The sequence below is a fragment of the Acomys russatus genome, chromosome 1 (assembly GCF_903995435.1).
Source record: "Acomys russatus chromosome 1, mAcoRus1.1, whole genome shotgun sequence".
NCBI classification, from domain to species: Eukaryota; Metazoa; Chordata; class Mammalia; order Rodentia; family Muridae; genus Acomys; species Acomys russatus.
The window spans coordinates 63,252,430-63,272,745 of record NC_067137.1 but is presented as its reverse complement, the minus strand read 5'-3'; the positions used below and the strand labels follow the sequence as shown (position 1 = coordinate 63,272,745).

Here is a 20,316-nt window from a genome sequence, read left to right as displayed (position 1 = left end):
CAGTAGCTGAGAGCTTCCATCATATCCACAAGGCAGCAGGCAGAGATGGGGTGGGCGGAGTGAGTGGGGAGAGAAAGAGAGACACAGACAGGCAGACAGACACACAGACAGACAGGCTGACTCTGGGCCTGGCTTGGGCTTTTGAAACCTGAAAGCCCATCCTTACTGATGCATACTTCCCCCAGTAAGGCCAGACCTCTTGATACACAGTCCAGCTAGGAACCAAATGTTCAGTATATGAGCGTAGTAGGGTCTGCCCTCATCCAAAACACCAATTTCATCCAAAATAGAAATTTTTGCTAAATGTTTCTGTTTCTGTTTTTCTCTTGAAACAGTGGCTCCTGTTGACCTAGAATTCCTTAGGCCAAGATGACTGAACTGCCCTGGTTCTTCTGCCTCTGCTTTCTGCGTGCAGGGATTACAGTGTATACCACGTCACTGTTTATGCAGTTCTGAGTACTGAACCCAGGGCTTTCAGCTTTCATGTATGCTAGGCAAGCATTCTACCAACTAAGCTACATCCATACTCCCTATTTTTTTTAAAACTTTTTTTTTTTTTTTTTGAAAAGATCTCACTATGTAGCCTAGGCTACCCTTAAGCTCTCTATCCTCCTTCCTAAGTCTTGGGTGCTGGGATTACAGGCATGTGCCATTACATCTGGATGTTTAATTGATTTATTGCGATAGGGTTGCACGTCTGTAAGGCTGGCCTAACCTGGCTGTGTAGCGAAGGATGGTAACCTGGAACCTCTGACCATCTTGCCTCAACCAAGGACAGGGTTTTCAGTGTGTCCTGTTATGCCTAGAAAAACACATTTCTTAGGACTATAATGTTTATGGGATAGCATTAATACTATCACAGTTTGTCTATATTTTACATACTGCATATGCAGAGAACAGCAGTGCTTTATATCTGATATTCTTGGGAGGATTGTGATCTTACCTGAGAATTAGGGCACGAGATCCTTTAATCTGCCTCAAAGTATTAAGGGCCTGATTTAAAGGTATGTTAGACTATATTGCCATAGGTTGTCAGTGTTACTGGCTAGTAAAAATCACCTGTGTATAAAGTTGATTGCTTAGTCATTGAATGAAAGAAGTCACCTAAAATCTTTTATAATGTCCCTGCTTCTGTAACCTTAAATTAAAAATCATCTAATTTAGCAGATACTAAAAAAGTGAGAGCTGCTACTGTTTTGTCACATACCTTTAATCTTAGCATTGGTGAGGCAAAGGCAGGCAGATCTCTGAGTTCAAGGCCAGCCTGGTCTGGTCTATATAGAGAGTTTGAGGCTATTCAGAGGTATGTACTGAGAAACTATCATTGAGAGGGGGAGAGGGAGAAGGAGAGGGAGAAGGAGAGGGAGAGGGAGAGGGAGAGGGCCTACAAGACTATTTATTCATTGAGTAAAGGTACTTGTTGCCAACGATAGCAACATGAGTGTGATCCTCAGGTCCCACCAAGTGGAAGAAGAGAATCAACTCCCATTGTCTTTTGACAAATAAATACATAAATAAAATGAGTATGATTAAAAAATGAAGTTAAGAACAGTCACTATGAGGCTGGAAAGATGACTCAGAGGTTAAGGGTCCTGACTGCTCTTCCAGAGGTCCTGAGTTGGATTCCCAGCAACCACATGGTGGCTCACAACTATCTATAATGTGATTTGGTGCCCTCTTCTGGCCTGCAGGTGTACATGCAGGCAGAGCACTGTATACATAATAATAAAAAATAAGTAAATCTTAAAAAAAAAGAATAGTCACTATATAGGTAATTTTTAAAATTGCTAAAGGCAAGAAAGGTACTTATTTATAAACATTAAAAATGGAAGGAAAGAGCCAGGCACAATGGCTCACATCTGTAATCCCAACACTCAGGGAGGCAGAGGCAGGCTTACCTCTATGAGTTTGAGGCCAGCCTACTTTACAACCCCACCCCACCCCCCCAAAAAAAAAAGGAAAGAAAAAAGAAAAATATAGAAGGAAAGTGGCTAGAGATGTAGCTCAGTTGTCTGGATCTACAAAGTCCCAGGCTCAATTCCTGGTACCACATAAACTGGATGTCTAGCACTCAGGAGGTGCTAAAGGTTCAGAAATTCAAGATCTTCAGGTACATAGTGACTTCAAGATCTCCCTGGGCTTCATGAGATGCTTTCTCAAAAAACCAAAAAGGAAAACCAGTTTCACTAAAACTTTGACAGCATTACTTACCTTGGTTTTTGCTTTTGTTTTTGTTTTTGTTTTTTCAAAACAAGGCTTCTTTGTGTAACAGCCCTGGCTGTCTTGGTCTACTTTGTAGACCAGGCTGGCCTCGAACTTACAGAGACCTGCCTCCCAAGTGCTGGGATTAAAGATGTGCGCTACCATACCTGGCTCCACATTAAATGTTATGTGAACTGGTTTTATTAGCTTTAAGGAACAGAGAATACTTAACTATTTGGAGGAGATTAGGGTTTCAAATTAGTGCTGTTGCTTTGATATTTGCACAATGATGAAATGTGTATGTTTTTATAGTAGCAACAAAAACATTGTGAAAATACTACCTAATATTTACATATAATATTAAAAATGTTAATATTTTGCTTAGTAATCCTAATCATAATATGCTTTCTTTTACTGCAGATGTCCCCCTCGAACTTTCCTACCAGCTCTCTGCAAAATTTTTCTTGATGAAAGCGCTCCAGACAATGTGTTGGAGGTGACAGCCCGTGCCATAACATACTACCTGGATGTGTCTGCAGAGTGTACCCGGAGGATTGTAGGGGTGGATGGAGCTATAAAAGCACTGTGTAACCGCTTGGTGGTAGTTGAGCTTAACAACAGGACCAGCAGAGACTTAGCTGAACAGTGTGTAAAGGTAAGCATTACTTATATGATTTGAAGAATAAAAAGTATGTTTTACTGAAAAAGTGAAACTCCAGCATCGTTCTTTGAGAGTGGTAGAGAACAGTGGAATTGACAACTATTGTGGTACCAAAGGTCCCTTGAGGGTTGGGAACGCAATCTCTGGATGACAGCTGTAGGTGGTGGTATGCTTTCTTCTCTGCTTCTGTGCTTTTCACTTCTGGTAGTCACTAGCACTTGCGAGAAGTTATTCATGCTTTAGCAAAGTTATTGTGTATGAAAATGATAAAGTTCACCATAGCAAATAATGCTAGCACACAGTATAGGCAGTCTTCTAAGCACTTTTAAGTCTTCATGATAGTTCTGCCAGTGGTTCCATTAATGTCACAACTGTTTTAAAGATTTAAAAAAAAAAAAAAAAAAATCAGTATACCAGGCAGGTAGTATGACAAAACCAAGATTTGAAGATTAGGAAATCTGGTTTTGAGACCTATGGACTTAGCTATTTTGTTATTATTTCTTGTAAACTGTCTCAGGGGCTACAGGGATGGCTCAGCAAGTAAGAAAGCTAGCTGCTCTTGCAGAAGAACTGAGTTTGGTTTCCAGAACTCGTGTTGGCTGTCTTGTAGCCACCTATAACTCCAGCTCTAGGAGGATCTATTGTCTCTGGTCTCCATGGGCATCTGCACTCACACAGACACACAGACACTAAACAAACACGCACACATATGTGCACACATGTGTGCTATTTCATTCCTTGTAAGAATAACTGTAAATTTTTTGCAACTTTAAAAGCATCAGTATCAACTATGTAGCTTATTAGAAATATTTGATGAACACATTTAGATTGTGGTTTTTTTTTGTTGTTGTTGTTGTTTTTTTGTGTTTTGTTTTGTTTTTCGAGATAGGGTCTCTCTGTGTAGCCTTGGTTGTCCTGGACTCCATTTGTAGACCAGGCTGGCCTCAAACTTACAGCGATCCACCTACCTCTCGTTTAGATTGTTTTATCTTGTACTTTTTTTCCCCATGTTTTTCTTTTTTTTTTATTAATTTATTCTTGTTACATCTCAATGGTTATCCCATCCCTTGTATCCTCCCATTCTTCCCTCCCTCTCATTTTCCCCTTATTCCCCTCCCCTATGACTTCCTCCCCCTTTATATGCTCATAGGGTATCAAGTCTCTTCTTGGTATCTTGTACTTTTGAGTTAGGGTCTTGCTATGTAGCCCAGGCTGGCCTTGAATTTAACAACTGAGTTACATCCCAGTTCCCCCCCTTTTTTTTTTTAAATACAAGGTTTTGCTATGTAGCCAGGTTGGCCTTGAACTTAAAAGAGTCTCTTGTCTACTGCCTCCAGGTGTTGGGAATATAGGTGTGTGCCTACTATACCCAGCTAAAAAAAAAGTTTTTTTTTCTTCCTTTTTGTTTATGAACCTATCACTTAGAACATTCCAGGAAAGTGCTATACCAGTTGAGTTTTATTTCCAGCCTGTTTTATGAAGTTTAAACCTCCAATTAAAAGGATGGTACAGTTAACGTCTTATGTACACTCAGACTTACCAGTTAACAATTTTTGTTTGCCAGGCGCATTGGCGCATGCATTTAATTGCAGCAATTGGGAAGCAGAGGCAGGAGGATCGCTGTGAGTTTTGAGGCCAGCCTGGTCTACAAAGTGAGTACAGGACAGTCAAGGGTACACGGAGAAACCCTATCTCAAAAAACAAACAAAGCTCCCAAAAACAGTTTTTCTCATTTCCTCCACTTCCTTCTTTATCCCCCTTCTCCCTGAACTCTTGAACATAGTTGCATTCATCATGACAACTCATATGTAATTTTTTTTTTCCCCCAAGACAGGGTTTCTCTGTGTAGCTCTGGCTGTCCTGGAGCTCACTGTGTAGACTAGGCTGGCCTCGAACTCACAGAGATCCACCTGCCTCTGCTTCCTAAGGGCTGGGCTGTAAATATTTTTTTAAAAAGATTTATTTATTTAATGTATGGGTGCTTCATCTGCATGTACAGAAGAGGGCACCAGATCTCATTGTAGATGGTTATAAGCCACCATGTGTTGGCTGGGAATTGAACTCAGGACCTTTGGAAGAGCAGGCAGTGCTCTTAACCTCTGAGCCGTCTCTGTAGCCCCCTAGATATTGTCCTTTTAAAAGAGTCCTTGTCCTCTCCCTTTCACATCCTTTCCACCCTTCTTTGGTTTCTCAAGACAAGGTTTCTCTGTGTAGCCCTGGCTATTCTGGAACTCACTCTGTAGACCAGGCTGGCCTCAAAATCACAGAGGTCTACGTGCCTCTAAATTCCCTTTGAAAATTTTGTTTACAAAGTTCTATGTTGCTGGTTTTGTTTGTAATTCATATTTTGTAGCATTGGAAGGCCTATATTATAAATTCCTATTATTGGTAGTTTGCCACGTCAAAAACAACAATAAACAACCCAAAACCCAACACCCTCTCTCTCTCTCTCTCTCTCTCTCTCTCTCTCTCTCTCTCTCTCTCTCTCACACACACACACACACACACACACACACACACACACACACACACACACACACACACACACGGTGGGGGACGGTTACCCACATGGCAGCTCACAGTTGTCTGTAACTCCAGTTCCAGGGGATCTGACACCCTCACACAGACATACATGCAGCCAAAATACCAATGTTAATAACATATTCCAACTCAGCTCTTTTACTGGCATAGCCAGCTCCTAGAAAAAGTAGCAAAAGATGTACTTTTTAAGCCCACTGAAATCAGGTTTGTGTTTGTTTAAGTCTCCTAAAAGCAGCCAGGAAAACGTCACCAGTGGTATCTCTTATTAGCACTCCAAACTTGGATCCTGGTGAGGCTTTATACTGTTGATCATTTCATTCTTTTCTCTCTTTTCCTCATGTAGCTTAAGTTAGCATTGTACTCACTATGCAGTCAAAGATGGTTTTGTGTTCCTGATCCTCCTACCCGAGTCTCCCAAGTGCTGGCATGACAGACTCGCACCACCTGTGTGGTTTATATCAGTTATTTTCCGTTGATTATAGGCCTGTGTTTACAATGCATTCTATGTATTGGAGTAAATAAAGATTGGATTGATAATAACATTTATATTCACATGTTTTACTTAACTGCTTGGAATGCAGCTGTTGAATTTGGAGGGTTTATTATGGTGTCTCTGACTCTGACAAATTAAAATCGTGTTGCTTTCCTCTGTTAATTTTGTGTCACTGTTGTAGGTGCTGGAACTGATATGCACGCGTGAGTCGGGAGCAGTCTTTGAGGCTGGTGGTTTGAATTGTGTTCTTACCTTCATTCGTGACAGCGGACACCTGGTTCATAAAGATACCTTACACTCTGCGATGGCTGTGGTATCAAGACTGTGTGGCAAAATGGAACCTCAGGATTCTTCTTTAGAGATTTGTGTAGAGTCTCTGTCTAGTTTGTTAAAACATGAAGACCATCAGGTATGCACAGTGCTGTTTTATACATTCCGTTTTCAAAAAGACTTTATAATGTCCTCTCTGTAGAGCTGTGATAAACTCTAGCTTGAACTTTTTATTTGGTTTACTTATCTACTATTTCTACGCTACAAGGTTTTGGGAGGCAAAGAAAATGTGTAGTAAGGTGAGCATGGTGTCGTAGGCCTTTAATCCTAAGAACTCAGACAGCAGAGACAAGCAGATTTCTCTGATTTCAAGGCTGGCCTAGTCTACATACTAAGTTCCTAGGTCACACAGGGTTACTGAATAAGATCCTGTCTCAAAAAAGCAAAACAAAACATTTAATTATGAAAGTAACATATTTATTAAAATTTAAATGTTACAGGAGTGCTATTTTTATAGCTGTATTTGTATTTAGTGACATTTTGTTAATTTAGTGCAGTATTTGCTGAAAACAATAGGGTAGAGTTTACTAAAGAAAAATAACCTAGTATTGATATAATATTATTTGTAAGCTTTTGTGAATTACCATACTTTCGAAGATAAAACTAGAATTTTCATGCCTTTTCCTATTTATATATTTTTTCACCTTACATTCATAGATTATGTTGGCAAAGTTGTACATCGTAATACTTAATAATTCAGAGTTTTTACTGTCCGTTTATATCCTATATATGCCCTCCCTCCTTTAAGCAGACACAGTGAGTTTTAGGTAGTATTACTAAACTGTTTTATAGATGCTGAAACAGGCCTTTGCCAGGTAAGTAACTTTCTCAGATTATGAAGTCAACAGAATATAGAGTTGTTATTCAAGTCTAGATATGGCATGTACTTCATCAGTTTGCTCCAGCTGCCTTTCCTTGGTGTTTGTATTGAGATGACTTGAGGGAAGTTTTATCTACACTGTCCGTACACCATTAGGTTTCAGATGGAGCTCTGCGCTGTTTTGCATCACTAGCTGATCGATTTACTCGCCGAGGGGTGGACCCAGCTCCATTGGCCAAGCATGGATTAACCGAGGAGCTGTTATCCCGCATGGCCGCTGCTGGTGGCACTGTATCAGGGCCATCTTCAGCTTGCAAGCCAGGCCGCAGTGCCGCAGGAGCCCCCTCTACAGCTGCAGATTCCAAACTGAGCAACCAGGTGTCTACAATTGTAAGTCTTCTCTCAACGCTTTGCAGAGGCTCTCCACTAGTAACACACGTAAGAATGTTTTGATTTTTTTCTCTTTAACCATTCAGAAAAGGTGTTTTTGTATAATACAAATATATTATATGTTTTTCTCCTATTCTCCTTTTAGGATCTTCTGAGGTCAGAGCTTCCAGATTCAATTGAAAGTGCATTGCAGGGTGATGAAAGATGTGTGCTTGATACTATGCGTTTGGTTGACCTCCTCTTGGTGCTATTATTTGAAGGACGAAAGGCTTTGCCTAAGTCTAGTGCTGGATCTACGGGCAGAATACCAGGCCTCCGGAGACTGGATAGTTCTGGGGAACGCTCCCATCGGCAGCTTATTGACTGTATTCGAAGTAAAGATACTGATGCACTCATAGATGCAATTGATACAGGAGGTCAGAAGTTTTCTGTTAAATATAAGAGTCATAGCCAAGTGTGGTGGCACATGCCTTTATCCCAGAGGCAGGCAGATCTCTGAGTTCAAGGCCATCCTGGTCTAGATTGAGTTCCAGGACAGTCAGGGCTACACAGAGAAACCCTGTCCCAAAACAAAACAAATAAACAAATAAATAAAAATCATAAGATAAGGAGGTATAGGCCATTTCTAGTTAGTAGTGTTTGGGCACTCTGCTTAGCAGTTGTGCTTAGCTTGTGGTTAACCATTTAGCTATCTTTCCTTCCCACTATGTGTAGCTGCATAATATTAGCCAGGTGCATGGTTACATGGTAGTGCTTGAGTACATGTTTGTTGAGGGACTTAAACTTCTGTAAAGTTGGAAATTTGCCCATTTTGTCACCTGAAGTAAAGTTTCCTGGCCAGTGCTTTTTATGTATTTTATTTTTATTTTTATGTGTGTCAGTGTTTTTCCCTGTATGTATGTATGTGCACTGTGCGTGTATTGGAGACCTTAGAGGCCAGAAGTTGGGTTCCCTAAAACTGGAGTTTTAGGTGGTTGTGAGCTACTGTGTAGGTGCTGGGAATTGAAACTTGGTCTTTAGCAAGCATAGCAAGTGCTTTTAATTTCTGTGCTATCTCTCCGGCCACAATTATGGAATTTGTTTGTTTGTTTGTTTTTGAGGCAGGGTTTCTCTGTGTAGCCTTGGCTGTCCTAGACTCACCTTGTAGATCTGGCTAGCCTTGAACTCACAGCAATCCGACTGCCTCTGCTTCCTGAGTGTTGGGATTAAAGGTGTGCGCCACCACGCCTGGCCTCAATTACTAGGGTTAAAAGAGAAAAGCACCCAAGAAAATAGTAAGACACATGGGAAGGTGAATGTGAGATTTTCAAAAGAGAGTCATGATTTTTTTCCATTCTTATTTCATGTTTATTTTTAATCTTTCAAACAATATAATTTCTCAGCGACTTGATCACCCATCCTCCCCAATTTCTCCAGTTTTACTTTGTAACTCTGACTAGCCTAGAACTTGACAATGTAGACTAGGCTGGCATAAACTTCTAGGGAATCTCTTGCCTCTGCCTCATGATTGTTGGGGAATACGTGTGTCCTGCCATGCTTGGACTGGTTTAAACTTTTTATACCTCTTCTTAGCTGACCTTAGGTTTATTATTTATCACTTTATAGTTGATTCTGATATATGAAATACCTTATTTCTGCACTGAATGAAATATTCATAGAAATCTCTTTTTTTTTTCCCCCTTGGTTTTTTGAGACCGAGTCTCTCTGTGTTAGCCTTGGCTGTCCTGTACTCCCTTTGTAGACCAGGCTGGCCTCGAACTCATAGCGATCCGCCTGCCTCTGCCTCCTGAGTGCTGGGATTAAAGGCGTGCGCCACCACGCCCTGCCATTCATAGCAATCTTAAAACTGTTTAAACTTTAGAAAAGTTTATTTTACTGGCCTTAAAAATGAAAGATTTTTGTGTTTTTAATTTTCAGCCTTTGAAGTAAATTTTATGGATGATGTGGGTCAGACTCTATTAAACTGGGCCTCTGCATTTGGAACTCAGGAAATGGTAAGCTAATAAAAGGTGGTGTTTTAAGTGTTGAAATATTCCTAGAGCAGCTTTGTGATTCTTTGTACTATTACAGGTAGAATTTCTGTGTGAGAGAGGTGCTGATGTTAACAGAGGCCAACGGTCCTCTTCCTTACACTATGCTGCATGTTTCGGAAGACCTCAAGTAGCAAAGGTAAAATCCAGATTTTTAAGAAATTAATATTATCTAATACTTACTCATTTTGTGTGCGTGTGTGTGTGTGCGTGCGTGTGTGTGTGTGTGCAAGTGTGTGTGTGCGTGCGTGCGTGTGTGCGTGCGTGCGTGCGTGTGCGTGTGTGTGTGTGTGTGTGTGTGCGCGTGCGCCATCTCACGCATGTTGATCAGAAGACAACTTGCAGGAGATAGTTTCGGGCAAGCGTCTTCACCCATTGAGCCATCTTAACAGCCCCATGCCTTTGAAGTGTTAACTTTTAACAACTACTTGGTTCAGAAATTAGAATGATAAAAAGGTTTCATTCTAGCTGGGCTGGTGGCTCACGTCTTTAATCCTAGCACTCAGGAGGCAGAGGCAGGTGGATCGCTGTGAGTTTGAGGCCAGCCTGATCTACAAAGAGAGTCCAGGACAGCCAAGGCTACACAGAGAAACCCTGTCTGGAAAAACCAAAAACAAACAAGCAAATTGGGGGGAGTTTGAAGGAGAAGTGACAGATTCAGATTTAAGTATAATTTAATATAACTTAATTTAGGGATGGTAAATAACCAGGTGAAATTATGTATAATATTTTGAAATATAAGTACCTGCTTTTAAAATGATACTTTGTATTAGTATCTGCCCGATTGGTTCTAGGAAGCCTTTTTAATTGTGTGTGTGTCTGTGTGCTTGAGGTGTGTATACCATTGTGTTCAGAAAGCAGTTGTACCTCAGAAAAGGGAATAGGAACTGCTGTGACTCAAGTTAACGGGTGGTTGTGAACCACCGTGTGATTGTTTTTTTGTTTTTTATTTTCTTCAAGATAGCATTTCTCTATGCCTTGACTGTCCTTTAATCCCAGCACTTGGAAGGCAGAAGCAGGTAGATCTCTTGAGTTTTAAGCTAGCCCGATGTACTGAGTTCCAGGACAGCCAGGGCTACTACATAGAGAAACCGTGTCTTGAAAAACAAAACCAAAAGCCAGTCGTGCTAGCACACACCTTTAATCCCAGCACTAGGAAGGCAGAGACAGACTACAGATTGAGTCTAGGACAGCCTGGACTATAAGAGAAACCCTGTCTTGAAAACCAAAAGAAAAAAGAAAAGGAAAAAAAAAAAAAAGAAATGCTGTATTTGAATGAAATGTTTTTCTTTATAAGACTCTGTTACGGCATGGTGCAAATCCAGATCTGAGAGATGAAGATGGGAAAACACCATTGGATAAAGCTCGAGAGAGAGGCCACAGTGAGGTGGTGGCCATTCTCCAGTCTCCAGGTGAGCTGTGTGCTCTTTCCTTTTAGGTTGTTCAGCTTCACTTCCACAGACATACTAACATATGAAAGAACCATTATTAGAAAGCCAAATAATTCTATATATAATGGATGAGTGTGTGTGAGAGAGAGGGGGGGGAGTGGGGGGCAATGGAGATATCAACATCTTACTGTTCTGTGCCCTTAAAAATGATTTTATGTTACTTTTAAGATTATGTAACTATATGTGTGTGTGCTGTATGTGCACTCACGCACACTTGAGTGCACACATGTGAATGCAGTACCTGTTGAGGCCAGAAATCAGATCACCTGTAGTTGAAGTTAAAAGTGGTTGTGAGCTGCCTGTGTTAGTCCTGAGAACTGAAATCAGGCCTTTTTGAAGAGCAATGCATGCTCTTACACACTGAGTCATCTCTCTGGTCCCTTTTCTATTTTTCTTTCTTTTCTTTTTTGTTTTGAGATGGGGTTTTTCTGTGTAGGCCTGGTTGTCCTGGACTCACTCTGTAGACCAGACTGGCCTCTAACTCACAATGATCCACCTGCCTCTGCTTTCCTGTGTGCTGGGATTAAGGATGTATGCCACCACACCCTGCTTCTTTTCTATATCCTTTTTTTTTAAAAGATTTATTTATTTATTATTATTTTGCCTGCATGTAACATCTGCACCAGATACCATTATAGATGGTTGTGAGCCATCATGTGGTTGTTGAGAATTGAACTCATGACCTTTGGAAGAGCAGCCAGTGCTCCCAAACTCTGAGCCATTTCTCCATCCCCTTTTCTATGTTCTTAAGACTGAATGCGTAAGTCTAGAATGAAAAAAAAAAAATCTAAGTTTAAAAGTTGGATGTTATCATATGAATACTTAGAAGCTTTGTAAATAGAATAATTTGACCATTTTTGAAGTTTCAGAGTAGGTAGGGCTTTTTTGTTGTGTTGAGAATCAGACTCTGTTCTCTAGGTAATTTAGTTTGAAGTGAATATATAATAGCAGTTTTTGAAGGAAATTGTATTTCAAAAAGAATTTTAAAAAATATTTTGTAGGTGACTGGATGTGCCCAGTTAATAAAGGGGATGACAAGAAGAAGAAAGACACAAACAAAGATGAAGAAGAATGCAGTGAGCCTAAAGGAGACCCAGAAATGGCGCCAACATACTTGAAGAGGTTGTTGCCTGTGTTTGCACAGACGTTTCAGCAAACTATGCTGCCTTCAATAAGGTACCCACACTACACTTCAGTTACACTGATGATAGGACTATATCTCACTTTTCAGAAGCATCTGGGATTTGTTTTAATGTTTTAAAAAATACAGTAAGAATATAAGTTAGGTTGGAACAACATATCATTTCTTCTTGTGGTTGATTTTATTTTGACACGGGGTTTCACTGTATATCCCTGGCTGACCTGGAACTTCCTCTGGAGACCATTCTGGCTCCACACATCTACCTGCGCCTCTTACCTCCAGAGCTGGGATTAAACGCTGTGCACCATCACACCTGAATGTTAATAGCCTTTAAAGCTGGGTCCACAAATAAGAGCGTTGCCATGCTTGTCTCTTTGGGTCAGGGCTATCTCACTCATTATTGTTGAGAGTTCCATGCATTTACCTGTGAGTTCCATTTTTCTTGACAGCTGGATAATATTCCATTGTGTTTATATACCACATTTTCAGTATCCTTTCACCAGTTGACGGACAGCTATGGTTTTCTGGCTATGTAGACCAGCAATGAACGTGGATGAGAAAGTTATCTGTAGAGTAGGATATAGAGTCCTTTGGGTGTATGCCAGGGATGGTACAGCTGAATCATGGTAGACCTGTTTCTAGGCTTCTGAGGCATCGCCACACTGATTTCCACACTGAATAATTGTTTCCCCATTTACACATTCACATAGCCTTTGCTTTTCTATATTTGAGAACTCTAAACAATCCCATGCTCCAATTTTCAATTGAGTTGCTTTCTTAATGTTTGTTTTTTTCCTTTGTATATTCTAGATACTAACCCTGTCAGATGTATAGTTGGTAACATATTCTTCCCATTCTGTAGACTGTCTCTTCACTAAATGATGTTGCCCTTTGCTATACAGAAGCTTTTTAGCTTTATAGTGTCCCAGGCTAACCTCAGATTTGCAATCCTCTTGCTTTGACTATATTGCTAGGACTCAAGGTAGAAACATACTTTTATGAGAACTTAACTTACAAAGTCGTGTTATATAGGAAGTTTGTAAGTATAAAATACGTGCATTTATAAAAATATACCGATAAAGGTAAATGAATTCAGACTTATTTGATATCTCTGTATTCTTAGACCTTTTTTTGGTAAAACGGAGGTAATATAACCTACTTCATATGGTTTGCCTTATGGTTTAAAGAGTTGTAATGGTTTTGTTTGTTTTTTGTTTTGTTTTTTTTGAGACAGGGTTTCTCTATGTAGCCTTGGCTGACCTACACTCACTTTGTAGACCTGGCTGGTCTCGAACTCACATCAATCCACTTGTCTCTGCATCCTGAGTGCTGGGATTAAAGGTGTGTGCCACCACACCCAGCTGAGTTGTAATGTTTTAAAATATGAAGCACAAAGAATTCCTGAGACAGAGAACAGGAAACATTCTCATACTGTTCCTACTTCAAACAAACCATTATCTAAAACTGCTTATTGTTTCAAAATTGTAATATTTTGTGATTAATCCCAATAAAATCATTTGCCCTCTGTCTACTCATCATTTCCCTTGTAATTAAGTTTGTAGTAAGTCAGATTTATTACTGAAATGGAATGTTGGGAATAGAGCTAGTCAGAGTTAGAAAGGGAGACCAGCTTGGTCTACATTTCCAGGACAGCCAGGGCTACACAGAGAAATCCTGTCTTGAAAACAGAAAATAACCAACAAACAAAGAAAGGGGGTGGGGTGGGGTGCAGGGAGAGACAGTGAGGGAGACACTCTGGGATGTCAGGGACATATTTTGCCACTCTAGCCTTCTGTTTAGTCACCTCAATGGTAATGATCCCTACAGCTTTGTGGCTAGAATATTGTATGGAATTGTTAAGTGAATTATGACGACTCATAGAACAACATTTTCTTTTTTGTAATTTCATGTATTTTAAAAGGATAAGCCAGTTATAAAATGGAAGTTGATTGTGTCACTTTAGGTGTCTGTTGTGGTATTAGTGACAGTAGTAAAATTCAGGGACCAAGAGAGCATTTGAACCGGGAAATTAGTATCTCAATCTTTATGTATTTGAGGAATAGCCACACTGAATATGAGCTTTCAAATTGCAAAGAACAAAAGTAGTTTAGTTAAAACAATTTTTTTCATAAACTACCAAGTAATTAATTTGTTTGTTTGTTTTTGTTTGTTTCTTTCTTTTTCCAAGACAGGGTTTCTCTGTGTAGCCTTGGCTGTTCTGGACTCGCTTTGTAGACCAGGCTGGCCTCAAACTCACAGCGATCCACCTGTGCTTCTGCCTCCCTAGTGCTGGGATTAAAGGCACGTGCCACCACTGCCCTGCTTGTTTGTTTGTTTTCAAGACAGCTTTTTGTGTGTGTGTGTGTGTGTAGCCCTGGATGTCCTGGACTTGCTTTGTAGACTAGGCTGGCCTTGGACTCACATTGATCCATCTGCCTCTGCTGGCATTACAGGTGTGAGATGCAACTGCCTCCCAAGTAATTAAATTTGATAAGAACTTGGTGTCTTGTTATAGGAAATTTCAGGGTAGTTAAATTTATCCCAGTTCTCTTTGTAGGATTTGCATCCTTTTTTATCTCATTTTCTAAAATCAACATGCTGTTTTCTTAGCCAGGCTGGTTAAATGTTATGTAGAATAGCATTTAGCAAGATTACTAAGGATGATTGGTTTTGGTTAATGTAATGTATTATTAATAAAATATAAGCCAACTAAAAAATAAATATAAATTGTTGTGATTCCATAGTGTGTTAAGTTGTTGGCATTCTCTTCCTAAATATATGCTTTTTGTTGGTACTTACAAAATTGTTGGACACAAACTTAAACTAATCCATAGCTGATAATTTATCTAATTTGAGCTTTTTGGTTTCATAAAATTTTTTTCTCTTCTTAAGGAAAGCCAGTCTTGCTCTAATCCGAAAAATGATTCATTTTTGCTCTGAAGCACTGTTAAAAGAAGTTTGTGATTCTGATGTTGGTCACAATTTGCCCACAACACTAGTGGAAATCACTGCAACTGTCCTTGATCAAGAGGTTCGTTTTTCATCTTGAGATTCCTGTGCCTGTAATTCCTTTGCAGAGTGGACAATGATAGAAGTAAACATTGTGTCGTTCAGATGACAGTGCTCGTCTATTCCCAGCGACTGACTATATCTCACTCATTTTCCCTTGGCGTCGTTCTCATGTGCTCCCTTTTTTATCTCTCCAGGATGATGATGATGGCCATTTGCTAGCTTTGCAGATCATAAGGGATTTAGTAGATAAAGGTGGTGATATTTTTCTGGACCAGCTAGCCAGACTTGGTGTAATTAGCAAAGTATCAGCTTTGGCAGGTCCTTCTTCTGATGATGAGAATGAAGAAGAATCAAAACCAGAAAAAGTGAGTGGTCCTAATTGTAATATTGAGAACACAGTGTTTTAAAAAGAAATATATATTTAACTTAGGATGGTTTTTGACAAGTTAATTGCAATATAAAGTAGCACTACACACACACATATATATATTTGGTAAATTTGCCTTTAAAAAACATATATACTGTATTTGTTTTGCTTTTTGTTTTTGGTTTTTGAGGCAGGATTTCTCTGTGTAGCCTTGCTGTCCTAGACTCCCTTTGTAGCTCAGGCTGGCCTCGAACTCACAAAGATCTGCCTACTTCCACTTTCCCGAGTGCTGGGATTACAAGTGTGCAACATTGTGCCCAGTGTTATAATTTTGTTGTTGTTGTTGTTTTGGTTTTTTGAGACAGGATTTCTCTGTGTAACAGCCATGGCTGTCCTGGACTCTCTTTGTAGACCAAGATGGCCTCAAACTCAGAGATTTTCCTGCCTCTACCTTCTGAGTACTGGTATTAAAGGCATGCACCACCACTGCCGAGCCCTCTTTGTTATAATTTTAAATGTATAGCAAGGTTACAAATGTAGTAAAGAATATCAGAATTTGCCGTGCTCCCTGGCGCATGCTCGTAATCCTAGCACTCGGGAGGGAGGAAGAGACAGACGGATCTCTGTCTGTTCAAGGCCAGCCTGGTCTACAAATTGAGTCCAGGACAGCCGAGGCTACACAGAGAAACCCCATCTCAAAAAAAAAAACAAAGCAAAACAAAAAGAATATCAGAATTCTTGTCATAGCCACTAGTTGCTAACTTTTTGTCCCATTTTTGGAGACAGAATCTCATGTAGCCTCCAATTCTCTGTTTAGTTGAGGGTGAACCTGGACTCTGCCTCCTAAGTAGTGAAGTTACAGGCATAAGCCACCACAGCCAGCATGTGCATGTACGTTTAAAAATATTAGAGATCAGACTATATACAGCACATACACCTAATTTGATTGTGGTGATCAAATTAGGTTGATTAGTGTTTCTACTTCAAACATTGGGCATTTGTATATATTGAGATACTTCAGACTCCTAGTAATTCTAATAAATTGCCATAGACTATGGCCACCCTGCTGTACTGCAGAAAATTAGAACTTCTAGTATTTTGGTACCTATTACTCAACTTCACAGTGTTTCTAGTTCCTCTTCCTCTTTCTGTCCCTTAGAGGCCCTTTTCTTCTAAGCGATAGAGTACTTTAACTTCCACAGGAACAAGAGTACATGCATTCATTTTTTTTCTGTATCAGACTTATGTCACTTAACACATTCTGTCCTCTAGTATTATCCATGGTGTTGCAGTAACAGAGTTTCACTCTTCTTGTTTTAATAGCTGAGTAATACACCAGCGTGTATTACTTATCCAGCTTATCCAGGGAATTTATCTTAAAAAGCTGTGTTAGTTGTGTCATAGTACATAGTTTGAATACCGTTAATCCTATTTCTTGAGATTACAGACCAGAGGTGGCATGAGTTTACCAATGCCCCAGAACATGAATCTCTAATCCATTGACCTTTACCACTGTGCCTGGATATAATTTACATAATTACTAATTAAAACATTTAAAGCTGGGCGGTGGTGACGCACACCTGTAATCCCAGCATTTGGGAGGCAGAGGCAGGCAGATCTCTGTGAGTTCGAGGCCAGCCTGGTCTACAAACTGAATCCAGACAGGCAAGGCTACACAGAGAAACCCTGTCTTGAAAAACAAACAAACAAACAAACAAAGGTCATTTAATAAGATTTAGCTAATAGGTATTTAGTTTATTACAATATGTATTGCACTATAAGCAACTAAATATCATTTTAGGTGTTTTAATTATATTTGAAGTAAAATCCCTTTGCATATCTCATTGGATCATTGTACACATTTAGGAAGATGAACCACAGGAAGACGCTAAGGAACTGCAGCAGGGTAAACCGTATCACTGGAGAGACTGGTCCGTAATTAGGGGCAGGGACTGCTTGTATGTTTGGAGCGATGCTGCAGCTCTGGAGTTATCTAATGGCAGTAATGGATGGTTCAGATTCATCCTGGATGGAAAACTTGCCACCATGTATTCAAGTGGTAGTCCTGAAGGTGGATCAGATAGTTCAGGTAATACTTTGTTTCAATTAAAGTATTTTCTTAGCTTCTACAATCTGGTCTTATGGCTCATAGTCTTGTCACTGTTGTCAGGACAATTTTTTTTAATAAAGAAAATGACTATACTGTAGCTAGGCATGGTAATATATGTCTGTAATCCCAGCATTTTGGAATTAGAGGCAAGATGATTGGGTATGTGACATCATCCCCAGGTGTATAATGAGTTAGAGGACAGCTTGGGCCATCTAAAAGCCCTACGTCAGAAAAAAAAAGATTGTACTATGGAAATATTTCACGAATGCCCTTTTATTTTATGTACTAAGGAACAACCCTGTAGCTTCTTTTAATCTCGTCATATGAAATGGTAAAGTCCATGGATATACAGCTATCTTGTTACAGCTGTTGTTAGAAGTCTAATTTGTAGTTAAAAAAAAAGATATCTATAGAGTTACTTTAAGCCTGCTCCTATATAGGTCAGACAGTCAGAGGCTGCTGAAGAATAAAGCTCTTAGTGCTTGCTATATACAAGTTACATTTCAGTAAGCTGGTATGTGTGAGAGGGTAGATTTTTGTTGTTGATTTTGTTTGTTTTAACACATTATTTTGTCTTTATAGAAAGCAGAAGTGAATTTTTAGAGAAACTACAAAGAGCCCGAGGTCAAGTAAAGCCATCTACTTCAAGTCAACCTATACTGTCAGCGCCAGGACCCACTAAACTTACTGTAGGGAACTGGTCCTTAACATGTTTAAAAGAAGGAGAAATTGCCATTCATAACTCAGATGGTCAGCAAGCTACAATACTAAAAGAAGATTTGCCTGGTTTTGTATTTGAATCTAATAGAGGAACTAAACATTCATTTACTGCAGAAACATCTCTGGGTAAGTGTGTGGCTGTGGTAGTTCTGCAGCTAAGAATAAGTGCATATATTGGAGGTAATAAAATCCATTCTGTGAAAGTTCTTTGACATTGTTTGCTGTCCTCTCCCCTTAGGTTCAGAGTTTGTGACTGGCTGGACTGGCAAAAGAGGCAGAAAACTAAAATCCAAGTTGGAAAAAACAAAGCAAAAGGTATATCTGTATAGTTCACTTTCTCCCTTTCTATCCTGACTGTTGACTGCTCAGTAACAGCTGATAAGCATTGGAAAGATTCAACACAGGATAAGTCTCCCAGAGAGGCCCCTTTTAGTTAGCCTTTTCCCTTTGTTAGTTATTTTGCATGATGTTATGTTTAGTTTGTATATCTACACCAACATTAAAACTAATGAAAATTAGAATTAATGAGAAAAAGAGTGAAACTTTAGTTGTTTAAGTATTTTTAATGGGCGACTTGATGGCTCAGCAGATAAGAATGTTTGCTTGACAACATGCTTTAATCCAGGAAACTCAGATACTGAAAGGAAAGTACCAAGTCTCATGTATTGTCTCTATATGAACTCCATGGTTACACGCATGTGTACCCACACTAAATAATAAACTAAAAAGATAGTCATTTTACTTTATACACTCAATTTAATACTTCATGATGGTGCAGCTTAAACTGCTTGGTTCTGGATTCAGATAATTCTAGTGCTTGATTTGTTGGCTGACTTAACTGAACTTAGGATAAAGAGCCTAGGAGAATAGTGTGGAGTGTCTGCCTAACCCTGCTCCTGGCACATCCACACAAATCAAGTTGAAACCAAAGCACGTTACTGGGTTCAATTAAATTTTTTTTTGTATCAGACAGACATTGTTCTTTGAAATCATGGGTAGTTGTTGTTAGGTCTAGTAGCCTATAACCTAGCCACTCAGGAGGCTGAAGCAAGAACATTAACAAATTTAAGCTTGCCTGGGCTACAGAATGAGTTCGAGCCCAGCCTGTGCAACTTAGGCCCTATCTTAAAAGTGAAAAGAGGAATGGGGACGGTTTAATAGAAGAGCACTTGCCTAGTACATGTGAGGTGTTGGATTCAATCCCCAGAACCTCAAAAGACAAGTAAGTAAAATAAGGCCACTATAGTGCTACTGTTAATTTACCAGTTGCCCTTGCACTTGGCATATTTAAAAGGGAGATTAAAATATCAGCTAGAGTGACCATTTTCTAGCAACAGATATTCGTCTCTTACCTATAATGGTTACACAAAACAGTTTTGGTTCTTTAGAGACAGGGTGTCACTAAGTAGGTGGCTTGGAACTCACTAGATAGATTTGCCTGCCTCTGCCTTCCTGCATGTTGGATTTGACGGCGTGTGCCAGTGTGCCTGGCCCAGAAAACATGTGTGTAGCTACTTGAGACTAGGGAAAGATGATCATGAGTTTCAGTTGGAGGAAAAAAAAAACAAAAAACAAAAACGACAAAACCAAAATAAAACAACCTTTAAAAAAAAAAACAAAACCCAGCCAGGAATGGAATCCCAGCACTCGGGAGGCAGAGGCAGGTGGATCTCTGTGAGGTGAGTTCGAGTTCAGCCTGATCTACAAAACGAGTCCAGGACAGCCAAGGCTACATAGAGACACCTTGTCCCAAAAAACCAAACCAACCAAACAACAACAACAAAAACCACTAATGGTAAAGCATGGTAATGCATATCTGTAGGTAAAGCAGGTTGATTTTGAGTTCTAGGCCAACTTGGACTACATAGCAAATTTGAGGCCAACCTAGGTTATCTGCCTCGCAAGACACTGTTTCAAAAAACACCATTACAAACAAAACAAGAGACTCATACTCTTCAATTTTTGTTGTAAATGTTCTGGGTTATCCTGGAGATATTTCCTGATTGCAGAGCTTACCTCAGTTTTTAAGATGAATCGAGCCATCAAGA

General features: G+C 39.7%; 1 protein-coding gene across 2 annotated transcripts in view; it reads left to right on the top strand.

Annotated features, from left to right (window-relative positions):
- The window catches only part of Hectd1 (HECT domain E3 ubiquitin protein ligase 1), a 91,470-nt gene that overhangs the window by 20,118 nt on the left and 51,036 nt on the right, over positions 1-20,316 (top strand). The window contains exons 3-15 of one of the 2 annotated variants that reach the window (XM_051145828.1): positions 2,623-2,857; positions 6,079-6,306; positions 7,204-7,485; positions 7,583-7,853; positions 9,355-9,431; positions 9,508-9,606; positions 10,765-10,879; positions 11,920-12,094; positions 14,952-15,090; positions 15,266-15,436; positions 17,305-17,527; positions 18,131-18,394; positions 18,507-18,583. In XM_051145828.1, coding sequence (XP_051001785.1) covers positions 2,623-2,857; positions 6,079-6,306; positions 7,204-7,485; positions 7,583-7,853; positions 9,355-9,431; positions 9,508-9,606; positions 10,765-10,879; positions 11,920-12,094; positions 14,952-15,090; positions 15,266-15,436; positions 17,305-17,527; positions 18,131-18,394; positions 18,507-18,583 — 2,356 coding nt within the window. Of the gene's footprint in view, positions 1-2,622; positions 2,858-6,078; positions 6,307-7,203; positions 7,486-7,582; positions 7,854-9,354; positions 9,432-9,507; positions 9,607-10,764; positions 10,880-11,912; positions 12,095-14,951; positions 15,091-15,265; positions 15,437-17,304; positions 17,528-18,130; positions 18,395-18,506; positions 18,584-20,316 lie in introns of those variants that run through there. The other variant, XM_051145819.1, reaches the window with a different exon arrangement.